The sequence below is a fragment of the Phacochoerus africanus genome, chromosome 7 (genome assembly GCF_016906955.1).
Source record: "Phacochoerus africanus isolate WHEZ1 chromosome 7, ROS_Pafr_v1, whole genome shotgun sequence".
In the NCBI taxonomy this organism is placed as follows: domain Eukaryota; kingdom Metazoa; phylum Chordata; class Mammalia; order Artiodactyla; family Suidae; genus Phacochoerus; species Phacochoerus africanus.
In genome coordinates this window covers 48085706-48099075 of record NC_062550.1, presented here as the reverse complement: position 1 = coordinate 48099075, position 13370 = coordinate 48085706, and the positions used below count along the sequence as shown (strand labels likewise).

General features: G+C 39.2%; 1 protein-coding gene across 1 annotated transcript in view; it reads right to left on the bottom strand.

Annotated features, from left to right (window-relative positions):
* The window catches only part of OVCH1 (ovochymase 1), a 61065-nt gene that overhangs the window by 19081 nt on the left and 28614 nt on the right, over window positions 1-13370 (bottom strand). The window contains exons 16-18 of the mRNA XM_047785750.1: window positions 8671-8743; window positions 7854-8049; window positions 2168-2322 (exon numbers count right to left, since the gene is read on the bottom strand). Coding sequence (XP_047641706.1) covers window positions 2168-2322; window positions 7854-8049; window positions 8671-8743 — 424 coding nt within the window. The remainder of the gene's footprint in view (window positions 1-2167; window positions 2323-7853; window positions 8050-8670; window positions 8744-13370) is intronic.

The window sequence follows — 13370 nt, the reverse complement described above, 5'->3', positions numbered from 1 at the left end:
TCAGTGGGTTAAGGATCCAGCATGGCCATGAGCTGTGGTGTAAGTCACAGACATGGCTTGGATCCCTCATTGCTGTGACTGTGGTGTAGACTGGCAGCTGCAGTTCCAATTTGACCCCTAGCCTGGGAATTTCCATATGCCACAGATGCAGCCCTAAAAAAGAAAGACAAAAATGGAATGGATGTCTAAAAAGTGGGGATTTGTAAGCAGCTATTTTTTAAATTTTTTATTAAAGTATAATTGACTTACAATGTTCCTTCAATTTCTGCTGTACAGCAAAGTAACCCAATCATACACATATACACATTCTTTTTTTTCTTTTCATGCTATCTTCCATCATGTTCTAACCCAAGAGATCGGGCATAGTTCCCTGTGCTATACAGTAAGGCCCCATTACTTGGCCATTCCAAAGGCAGTAGTTTGCATCTATCAACCTAAAACTCTGGGGAGTTTGTATGCAGCTCTTTTGCCCCATCCTGATTGCCTAATTCTGTTCCCCTTAAACCTTAATTATAAAAAGGAGGTCATTCAGTAACATTTAACTGACTTTTGCTCTACTGAACACACACAATGCCTTGCCTAACATGTTGATTCCTTTCCTGTATTAAAAGGAGTAAAAATGAAGACATAAGCATTTAAACAATGACTGACTCTCTACCTCCAGTGCCCCCCTTAGCAAATTTGCAGGTGGACCATGAGGGCAAGAGAGCATTCAAAGGAAGATGGGGAGGCATCAGTGGTCCGCCCGCCATGGAAAAATGATGAAGAATCTGAGCCTCCACCTTAGTGACTAATTGAAACTGTTTCTCCCTTTTCCTTTAGAAGTCATCAAGGTCAGCAGAATCTTTGGAGCTGGTCTCAGGGCATGAGTCCTTCTCCTCCCCAGATTGCCAGATTTTCTTTCTTTTTTTTTTTTTTTTTTTTTTTTTTTTTTTTTTTGCTTTTTAGGGCTACAGATGCGGCATATGGAAGTTCCCAGGCTGGGGACAAATTGGCGCTACAGCTGCCGGCCAAAGCCACAGCCACAGCCATGCCAGATCCAATCCACATCTGCAGCCTACACCAGAGCTCATGGCAATGCTGGATCCTTAACCCAATGAGCGAGGACAGGGATGGAAACCCATATCCTCTTGGCTACTAGTTGGGCTCATTACCGCTGAGCCCCAACCGGAACTCCACCAGCTATTCTAACTAAAGCAACTTTCCTTTCTACCAAGCCTTGCCTCTCAGTTACTGGCTTTTGAGCAGTCAACCCTGAGTTTGGTAACAAGTTGATTCTGACCTTGTCAATAGCATGCCTGTCTAACTGACATGTGAATATATCTGTATAGCTTTGTACCTCTGTGATATCACTGAAATGAAACTACTGCTTTGTGATTTGTTTTTCCTTGCATTTGTAAACAATTTTTTTCAAAGGTTCTTATTTTCTTCAGGATTATTTTATTTTAATCTGTGGAGGAAAACTAAGTATGGGGACATAGGAGTTCAGTAATAATTTTTATAAAAACTCTTAAATCATAAGTAGGATACCTGGAGTTCCCGTTGTGGTGCAGCAGAGAGGAATCTGACTAGGAACAATGAGGTTGCGGGTTCAATTCCTGGCCTCACTCAGTGGGTTAAGGATCTGGCATTGCTGTGAGCTGTGGTGTAGGTTGCAGATGTGGCTTGGATCTGGCATTGCTGTGACCGCGGTGTAGGCCAGTAACTGTAGCTCCGATTAGACCCCTAGCCTGGGAACCTCCACGTGCCACAGGTAAGGTCCTAAAAAGCAAAAGAAAAAAAAAAAGAAGAAGAAAGTAGGATACCCTAATTGAGAATCCTTATTTGCTTGTTCCCCTTTTACCAAAGTCTACCTGAATACATCTTCCCACCTGCAGGCCAATTGAGTGGTGCCGCCCTCTCCTACCTTCTCATGGGCTCCTCTATGTACCATTTGCCCTCCGGCTAATGGCTGCTTCTGTCCACTCTCTGCCATCTCAATAAGTTTGGATTAAGTAACTTACTCTTTCTATTGTCCCATTGGCCTTTGAATAGAGGTCTGGGGTGACTTTGCAGGCACAGGCCAAGATGCTTGTCTGTGGCTTTGGGAGTAGTTTCCTCCTGCTAAGGAGAATCTCCAGCAGATGACAATCTCCTATCCTCCTCTGCAAAATCAGAATCCTCTCACCTGACCGATATCTTTGCCTCCAGATGCTGCAAAGCCAGCACAGATCATCTTCTCCGAGATCCCTCCTGGGTGGGCAGAATAGTAAGTACGTTCGCAGAACTCTCTTTCTAGCACAGGCACTTGAATCTGCTGTAAGCGACTTGCGAGGTCACCATCTAAGAAATAGATTCAGAAAGAGAGCTTGGTAATGAAGTAATCAACAAGCAATGTTAAAGAAATATTTTTAAGGAGTTCCCGTCATGGCGCAGTGGTTAACGAGTCCGACTAGGAACCATGAGGTTGCGGGTTCGGTCCCTGCCCTTGCTCAGTGGGTTAACGATCCGGTGTTGCCCTGAGCTGTGGTGTAGGTTGCAGACGCGGCTTGGATCCCGCGTTGCTGTGGCTCTGGTGTAGGCCGGTGGCTACAGCTCCAATTCGACCCCTAGCCTGGGAATCTCCACATGCCGCGGGAGCGGCCCAAGAAATAGCAAAAAAAAAAGACAAAAAAAAAAGAAATATTTTTAAGTTCAGACTTGCTCTACATCAACACAAACGCCACTGTTCAGTTTTGCCCTAAGCTGAGGTAGAATTCTGAAGCCAAATGCAGGGTGTTGTGCAGATGTGGCTTCATTTCCAGATATGGCTTCTTGGCGAAGAAAATCCACTGGGGGAAATACAAGACAAGAAACACTTTTATTTTCTAGTTTAATTCTGATGGAAAAGTTAGTGTTTCAAATATTGCTAAGTAAGAATTCATAAAGAGAAAGATAGGCTAGGAATTGGTGTTACAGATAATTTCTATTATAAATATATATGATATTTATTTATACATGCACAGTTGACCCTGAAACAACATGGTTTTTAACTGCATGGGTCCAGTGATCCTCAGGTATTTTGCAGTAGTAAATGCTACAGTATTACCTGATTCCTAGTTGGATGAACCCGCAGATGTGGGAGCACAGATATGGCACGCTGACTATAAATGGTAATTGAATTAACTCTCCAGTTGTTCAAAAGTCAACTGCAAATATTTTACATAAATATATATTATAAATACATGACAATACTATGTTCATATAATTTCCTAATATAAACTAAAATCATATTTCTCTTTTTCCTTTATTATCACTGAGGCCTGGCCTAATCTCAACTCCAATTTAAGATGACATTGATGAAGGAATGTAAATTGGTGCAGCCACTATGAAAAACAGTATGGATTTTCCTCAAAAAACTAAAAATAGAACTACCATATGATCCAGCAATCCCACTCCTCGAATATATCCAGACAAAACTATAATTTGAAAAGATACATTTCCTCTATGTTCATAGCAGCACTATTTACAATAACTACCACATGGAAACAACCTAAACAATCTCTCAAGAGATGAATGGATAAAAAAGATGTGGTATGTACATATACAATGGAATACTACTCAGTCACATTAAAAAAAAAAAAAAACGTTAAGTGCCATTTGCAGCAAAATGGATGAACCTAGACATTATCATCCTAAGTGAAATAAGTCCAAAAAAAGGACAAATACCATCACCTATATGCAGAACCTAAAATATGACATGAATGAATTTATTTATGAAAATAGAAACAGATGCACAGACATAGAGGACAGACTTGTGGTTGCCAAGGAGGGGGCTGGGAGAGGGAAGGCTTGGGAATTTGAGATTAGCAGATGCAAAATATGATATACAGAATGGACAAACAATAAGGTCCTACTATATTCAGCACAGGGAGCAGTATTCAGTATCATGTGATAAACCATAATGGGAAAGAATATGAAAAAGAAAAAGAATAGAGTTCCCATCGTGGTGCAGTGGTTAGCAAATCTGACTAGGAACCATGAGGTTGCGGGTTCGATCCCTGCTCTTGCTCAGTGGGTTGACGATCCGGCGTTGCCATGAGCTGTGGTGTAAGTTGCAGACACGGCTTGGATCACAAGTTGCTGTGGCTCTGGTATAGGCTGGCAGCTACAGCTCCGATTGGACCCCTAGCCTGGGAACTTCCGTATGCTGCAGGAGTGGCCCAAGAAATGGCAAAAAGACAAAAAAAAAAAAAAGAATATATGTGTATAACTGAATCACTTTGCTGTACAGCAGAGATTAACACAATGGAAAACAGCTATATTTCAATAATATAAATTTAAAAAAAATAGGAAGATGACACTAATGTTGAACATTGAAGAATTTCTTCTCTTATTTGCCCTTAGGCAGGCCTGTGTTAACATGTATTATTCTGCATGACTTGTTCTATCACTTTAGATTTATAAATTTTATTTTATTTTATTTTATTTTATTTTATTTTATTTATGGCTGCACCCATAGCATATGGAAGTTCTCAGGCCAGGGACTGAAGCTGAGCCACAGCTGTAACCTATACCACAGCTGTGGCAATGCCAGATCCTTTTAACCCGCTGCACTAAACTAGGGATTAAACCCGCAACTATGCAGAGACTTGAGCCATAGCAATCAGATTCTTAATCCTCTGCACCACAGCAGGAACTTCTTATAACTAATTTTAAAAAGATAAGTTTAGCATTTTATAGCCTTATACCTCTTGAAAAAAAAATTATTTTGTATTTATGTAATAAGTACAATATTTAAATTTAAATGTTATAAATTTTAGTTTATAAATACTAAATTTAAATATACTATAAATTAATATATAATTTAAAGTTAAAATATAATAATTTTAATTTAAATATAAATCAATACACTTAAATTTAAATATAAAATTTAAATATAAATATAATTAAACATAAATTTAAATTTAATATTTATAAAGTTTTTTACTCCAAGCTAATAATACTCATAACATAGTGAGGTGGGCTATCACACTGATCCACACATAAAAAAGCTAGAGCCCTAAGATTTGATCTCACAGCACCTATGGGGCAGAACTAGGACCTAGCATAGATCCTACTCCAAATCTTATTTTTTATTTTTATTTTTATTTATTAATTTTTTTAAATGGAAGTTCCCAAGCCAGGGGTCAAGCCACAGTCACTGTAGAAGCAACTCCAAGTAGTTATGCTGCGAGCCACATGGGAAGTCCTCTAAATCTTATTTTTCAAAATGTAGAAATCTGGAGTTCCTGTCATGGCTCAGTGGATAATGAACCAGACCAGCATCCATGAGGACGCACATTCCATTCCTGGCCTCACTCAGTGGATTAAAGATCTGGGATGTTGCCGTAAGCTGTGGTGTAGGCTGGCAGCTACAGCTCTGATTCAACCCCTAGCCTAGGAATCTCCAGACGTCATGCGTGTGGCCCCAAAAAGACAAAAATGCAAAAAAAAAAAATAGTAATCTAATACATAAGTAATCTTAAAATCCTCTTTTCAGGGACCAGCCGCATCAGTGTGGTTTATTGCCATGTTTCAAAATTGAGGACTTGCTTTCTGAAATTGAAAGATTGAATTCAGCTTTTCTAAGATCGTAGCCACCTTGGTGTCTGGTGGTCATGGCGTTAGTGAAGGTTGAAGGTTGAAGGTGTTATAGACAGGCATGTTTACTCAAGGGCTTTGAAGGCAGTCAATAAAAATGTACAGGATGTTAGCTCTATGCTCAGTAGACGTTGACCCCTGGGGAGAGAGCTGTACATTGGACAGAGATCTGTCTCACAAAGGGGTGAGATGTAGAAGATGATTCTAGAAAGTGATGTCAAGTCCGTTTATGTGCAAGGAGATGATAAAACTGGATAGTGCAAAGAGTGAAGGAAGGCTGGTCCTGCTCCAAGAAAGGGGACTGAGAAGCTCTGAGTTGAGGATGGCATGACGGGAGGGCCTGTGAAAAGACTGGAGTCAGAGTGCTGCCCGGGTACAAGGGACCAAAGTACAGAGCTTGACAAAGAAAGAAGACATTGTGCCTGAAGTTCAGCCAACAAGGGAACAAAGGAGGAAACAAGGCCGGAGAGATAAGGGGAGGTCCAAGGCAGAGCTTCCAACGCCAGGCTAGGAGTTCAGATTTTATTCTAAAGGTAAGAGAAAACCATTCCAGGTATATCAGCCGAGACAGGCTGATTTTAAATCCCAGTTTTGATATTTATTAACCATTGAATCTTAGCAAATTAACTTAAATTTCAGGGTCATAACCTCCTCATTTGCAAAATGAAGGATAAAATCTCCTCATATGGTAGTTGTAAAGATTCTTAAAAAAGCAATCTGGCTGCAGGTAGCACAGTAAGCTGAGAACATGAACACTGTATTCGATCAAAGATAAATTCCCCTCCCCTACAAGCTCACAGATCTTACCATTATTTTTTTAACTGAAGTGTAGTTAATTTTTAATGTTGTGTTCATTTTTGGTATACAGCAAATTGATTCAGTTCATATATATATATATATGTATATATATGCACATATATACATACATAAACACATATACATATGTTATTATTTTTCATATTGTTCCATTATTGTTCATTATAAGATATTGAATATGGCTCTTTGTGCTATACAGTAGGGCCTTATTGTTTATCTGTTTTATACAGAGTAGTGTGTATCCACTAGTCCCAAACTCCTAACTTACCTGTCTTTGCCTTCTTTCCCCTTTGGTAACCATAAGGTTTTCTATGTTCTCAAAGCTCACAGACTTTAAATGACATATAAACAGAAGGAAAAGGTAAAAGAAAATAATTTTACACAGTGAAAAGTAGCAGAAAATATAAAAGAAAATAATTTTATGTAGTTAAAAGCAGAAAGACACAAACATCAACCAGTTAGAACTATCAGTACTTTACTATGGCTTTAAGAACCCTAGAATCTAGCCCAGGGGTCAGCAAACCCCAGCCAGCAGGCCAATTCCATGCCAGCCCCTACTGCCAGCCCCCAACCCATCCCTGAGTCTATGTATTACAATCCATGAATTATTATTTGTGCATTTTTAAATGGTTGAAAAGAAAATCCAAAAAAGAATAATATTTCTTGAAGAAAGATTATCATATAAAATTTAAATTTCATGGAGAATTCTATTAGAACATAGCTACATCCATTCTAAAACACATTGTCTTTGACTGCTTTGTGCTACAACAGCAAAGCTGAGTACTTGTGATAGAGACCATAGGGCCTGAAAGGCTTAAAAAACTTATATCTGGCCCTTTACAGATCTAGCCTACTTATGATTAAGTCATCCTGAGGGAAAAATAGAAAATAGCTCATTCTCTAATTTGATGAGCTATTACAGCTCCATAAAATGTGGTTTCTACTAACACCAAACTCCCAGTCCATCCCACTCCCTTCTTCTTTCCCTTGGCAAGCACAAGTCTGTTCTCCATGTCTGTGAATCTATTTCTGTTCTGCAGATAGGTTCATTTGTGCCATGTTTTATATTTCACATATTACATTTAGAATGGATAGGCAATGAGTTCCTACTGTAAAGCACAGGGAACTACATCCAATTTCGTGCGATAGACCACAATGGAAGATAATATGATAAAAAGAATGTGTATATATATATATATATATATATATATATATATATATATATACACACATATATGACCAGGTTACTTTGCTGTACAGAAGAAAATGACAGAACATTGTAAATCAGTTATACCTTAATAAAAAATTTTAAAACATGGTTTCTATCTTTCTGAAGGAGGAAGGGCTAAAGCAGATACTGCTTGGTATCATTTCTATGCCATAGTCTCAAAACTGTAAACCAGCAGTGATGTTTATGCAAAAACAAAAATGTTTACCTTCACTAACGCTTCCCCATCCAGTCACAACACAGATCTCAGAGGAAAACGGAGGCTCCATGCTGTGTGGGAGACATACCGGCCTCACCACTGAGTTGAACTCCAGAGCAGAGCTCAGTTGGATTAGGGCAATGTCAGAGTCATAGGTCACTGTGTCAAAGTCCTCGTGCACCACGATGTGTTTGGCCCTTCTCACCTGTACCATTGGCAAGCATGTGATTACAAGGCAAAGTCAACGAGTCAAATGACTCCCTGGCAGACTGGTCCAAAATAAGCTTAAATCTCTGCATTTCTCCATGTCAACAATGAAGATGACTTTGTACTAAATTTAAAAGGGCAGGAGTTCCCATTGTGGCTCAGCAGGTTAAGAATCTTATACAGTGTCCATGAGGATGTGGGTTCAATCCCTGCCCTCACTCAGTGGGTTAAGGATCTTGTGGTGCTGCAGCTGTGGCATACGCCAGCATCTGCAGCACCTATAACTTCCATATGCTGCAGGTGGAGCTGTAAGAAAAGAAAAAAGAAAAGAGAAGGCAATCTCTGTCCATAATTTACAAGAGTCCACGAACCATTTTCTGAGGACTGGTGGTCCTGGAGAAACTAGAAAGCGTAGACCTGTGTACATGGACCTGACACACTTCAGCCAATTCTCAGATTCAATGTCACCTCAAGTAGTATCTTTAAATGTTGGTATATAATTGATACATGTAAAGGGACTCTGGGATATTACATATTTTTACATATTTTAGCTAACTGTATTTCCTGGCATGTGACAACTTAGAGCACAGGCAGAATGACCTTTAAAAACATTTCTCACCTGCTCAGTGGATTCTTCCAAGGTTCTGTCATGGTCTCCAGCAACAACTGTCCAGAAGAGTGGATTATTTTTCCTGGAGAAAGAAGAACATCAGAGGTTTGACATGAAAACACATTGTTCACCATTTGGTCTAACCCCATCTGACCCTACCAATGCACACTGCTCAGTTCAGCCAAGGGCCACTCACTACTCTGTCTGGTGAGTCTGTATAACCAGAAAAGCCTTACCATGCCTCCTGATCCACCCAAGGACAAGTTCTTGATTGTATATCTTGCCTCCTTCTTTTGATCACAAAATATCTTTGGATCAAATATCACCAAAGGCTTTTTTTTTTAATAGCCACACCTATGGGGATATGAAAGTTCCCAGGCCAGGGACTGAATCTAAGCCATAGCTGTGACCTATGCTGCAGCTGTGACAACGCCAGATCTTTTAACCCACAGGGCCAGGCTGGGGATGGAACCCAAGCCTCAGCAGGAGACCCAAGCCGCTGGAGTCAGATTCTTAATCCACTGTACCACAGCGGGAACTCTACCAAAGGCTATATTTAAGTTGAGAAGGAAAAAAGAAAACTTAGAGCTTAATTTTGTAGTGATATTAGGAATACATGAAAAAATGACATTCATAATGATGTAGCTTCTGATTGATGTTTTAGTGTTAAAAGTATCCAAATGTTATATTAGAGGACTATACCTCAAATTGTCATCTTTTATCAAATAACCAGAATTGATAAAACTGTTTAAAAGAATGTATCAGTTCAAACATAGGTAAAATTCACAGGTGTTAGTGATCGGGGCATAGATTACTTTTAGAGGGGTGAAGATTGGGAGAGTTGGCCATATTTTGTTTGGCAACAAATCTGGATGTTGGCAATATTTTGTTTTTTGATCTGGGTGCTGGTTATATGGGTGTTCGCTTTGAGTAAATTCCTCTAATTGTACTAAAGATTTGCACACATTTGCTAGACCTCAACAAGATGTTTAAAATTTTGACTCCATATCCATTCATTTGTCACATCAAGATCTCTAGCTAAAAAAAAAAAAAAAAAAAATCCAGGGAGAGAGTCTCTCAATTGCCACAGACAGTCACTTCAACTTGGAGAGTAATTCATTCATTTTACAAAACTGTTTCTTTGGTAGAAGTAAAGTTATTGAAGGGTTTTTTTTTTTTATACACTTTATTCAAAGGAGAAGGTTCTTAATACACGTAGGCATCTTCTGTCTAGTCATAACCATCCTCATTTCAATTCCTTGCATGATGAGTTTGAGTCATTCATGTGTTTCAATATGCCTTTATTAAGGGAGCTAACTCAGGCAAAGTGCCTGGCAAGTACCTTGCAGATGGTAATGACTCCATAATGGTAGCCATTATCATTGGTTATGATCTGCCATCAGGCTAATGGAAGGATTCAACTTTATTTTCAAAGTCACCCTCTAAATCATTACTTGGAAGTAAAGGAACTTATTTCTTAAAGCAATTACCAAATTGTTACCCTAGAATCATAACCTTGCCCCTTCCTTGAATGGAAACCTGTTGTTCTTATCTAAGTTTCAGGAGGAAGCTACAAAGAGAAAGACAAAAACTTGTCAGAACCAACTAGGCCCAAGATGACAGAAGATCTGACTTCCAGCAGATCTGAGCTCACTGTAATGCATTAGCATACTAAATGACACACCTACTAGCACCACCACAGTTGACAATTGCCATGAAAACACCTGGAAAAGCCCACACAAGGACTAAAATGGAGTGTTGCCTAAGTTCTGGGTCCAAACCACATCCCTGTTCTCGGATAGGGCATGAAAACCCCTCCCATTCTTTCCAATTCCTTCCATTTTTATCTTTACCCTCCTATATATGTTGTGTTTCAGCCCAAATTGAGTCAAGAAGTTGATTTGTGAATGAAGTTCTGGTTTCTCCATTCTTTGGCCATTGAATAAAGTTTGTGCTACTTGTAGTCTCAGCGTCAGTTTCATTATTTGCTGTGTAAATCCTCTTTGACCAGGACAGAGGTCTTGGCTCAGGCTGGGGCTGCAGTGTGGATCCAGGTGAACGACTCAGTAACAAACTCACTCCACTTTTTTATATAGAGAATAGTGTCCACAATACAAAGAAATGATGGTAGATTTGATAATATAGCTCCCAATTTTTTTTTTTTTGTCTTTTTGCCTTTTCTAGGGCTGCTCCCGTGGCATATAGAGGTTCCCAAGCTAGGGGTATAATCAGAGCTGTAGCCACCGGCCTACACCAGAGCCACAAGCAATGCGGGATCTGAGCTGTGTCTGCAACCTACACCACAGCTCACGGCAATGCTGGATCCTTAACCCACTGAGTGAGGCCAGGGATCAAACCCGCAACCTCATGGTTCCTAGTCGGATTCGTTAACCACTGAGACGTGATGGGAGCTCCAACAATTTCAAAGAAGCTGTACACAGTCATCAAATACCCTTTTATTTTGTAGAGAACACTGTGAAAAGCATATGACAACACAACTCACACTTTATAAGGCAACAAAGCCTGAGATTTCTCCAATAGTGGGATAATAGCTGAAAGCATCAACTGATAAATTTCTCCTAGCCTTTCTTCCCACTTGCCCATAATCAACTTTCATCTCTTATATCCTTATGGTCTTATTTCCAACCTAACAATGGGACACATGTCACTTATTGCTATGGAAGAAGAAAAAGTCATCGCTAAATTACAGAAAGTGGCTGAAATGGAAAAACTACTGATTTGGGTTTGAGACAGAGAGACTCCTATGTACAATTGCAAAATGAATTTAGTCCTCTAAAGTAAGTTAAAATCTCACACAAGCACATAGACCAGTGTGGAGTCAGCAAAAGGAGAACACACTGTATAGAAGAACATTAGTCAGAAGCTGGAAAGGAATACAAATTATTGAGGCCCACACCAGACTTAAAGAATCAGAGACTCTCTCCAGGCAACTGTGGTGTGTGCTAAAATTTGAGAACTAGTACTAAGGTTAAACAGTACCAGGGAAGGTAGTATATGGGAGGCAGTATATGTGTAAATTGAAGGTATATGTTGCTGTCAGTTGATTCCAGGATAAGATGTCTTTGAAGTACTACCCAACAATGTCAGCTAGCCTGGCACCTGGTGACCTTAAGTAAAAATGATGTCTCTCTCAGCTTCCAGACTTTGCACATTTTCCCACCTGGCTTATCCCACATAGCAAACTTCCCTTCTCAATGGATTTGGATACTCAGAAGCCACCTTCAGTGGAGGATGGAGCCTTGGATGTCTATAAATTTGATAAAGATGAGGCAGGGAGAAGCAAGTCCTTGAATGAATCAGCTGGAGAAATACCCCAAAGGCAAGGCATGAGTGGAACATACCACTTCTGTTACACCAGCATATCATAATACTTCTGGTGAAAAGATGTATACAGCTCAAGCTTCAAAAAGATATTTCTCTGATCAAGTAAGCTAGGCAACTATGAAAAGTTAAAGAAAAGATGAGTTGTACAGACATTTTTCATATAAATATAAGACAATGTTTTGTGCAAAAAAGTATAAAACACTACTATAAAATATATCTAATGTGCATCAACATTAATGGAAAATCAGATAATTAAAACAATCTTAATATGGATTACTTCTAGAGAGGAGGAACAGATTATAAAAATGGAGAGGGTAGTTTAGAGTTTTACTTGATAACTTTCTTAAACTGCCTTTTTTTTTATAAGCATTACTACTACTTTCATAAAATTTTACAAAGAAATCAAGAAGGATCACTAATGATACTGCATGTAAGTAATTTTTGTGGTTAATTTAAATGGTCCATAAACATTTATAGTTGACTGTGCCTGTGAATCTCAACTGACTCATCCAGTTGAATATTCCACCTTGAGAAGAATGGTTTACTGTGGTCTATATCTTACGGCAAAGGAGTCATGGTCCGTGACATAAATTCAAGAAGAGACTAAATATTTATTTGACAAGGGACTCTGCCAAAGCTTGTTCTCTGCCTTTGGCCTCAATACTAATAGCTGTTTTCTCCAATACATTAACTTTCATTAGTCAGCTATGATTGAGGCTTTTCCATGATACAGAAAAATGTACTTTTAAACAGAAACAAACAGATGTCAAAATCAAACTTATGGTTACCATAGGGGAAACCATGAAGGGTGGGGGATAAATTAGAAGGAGGAAATAACATATACAATCTACTGTATAAAATAGATAATTAATAAAAACCTACTATAGACCACAGGGAAATCTATTCAATACTTTATAATAACCTATATGGGAAAGATAATGGATATAAGCATATGTATAACTGACGCACTTTGCTGTACACCTAAAATATAGTTGTACAGCCAACTATACCCAAATAATTTTTTAAATGTACATCTATAAAATTCTTATAAGGAATGGCGCAGTGGTTAACGAATCCGACTAGGAACCATGAGGTTGCGGGTTCGGTCCCTGCCCTTGCTCAGTGGGTTAACGATCCGGCGTTGCCGTGAGCTGGGGTGTAGGTTGCAGACGCAGCTTGGATCCCGAGTTGCTGTGGCTCTGGTGTAGGCCGGTGGCTACAGCTCCGATTCAACCCCTAGCCTGGGAATCTCCATATGCCGCGGGAGCGGCCCAAGAAATAGCAACAACAACAACAACAACAACAACAGACAAAAAAAGACAAAAGACAAAAAAAATGATATAAAATAAAATAAAATAAAATTC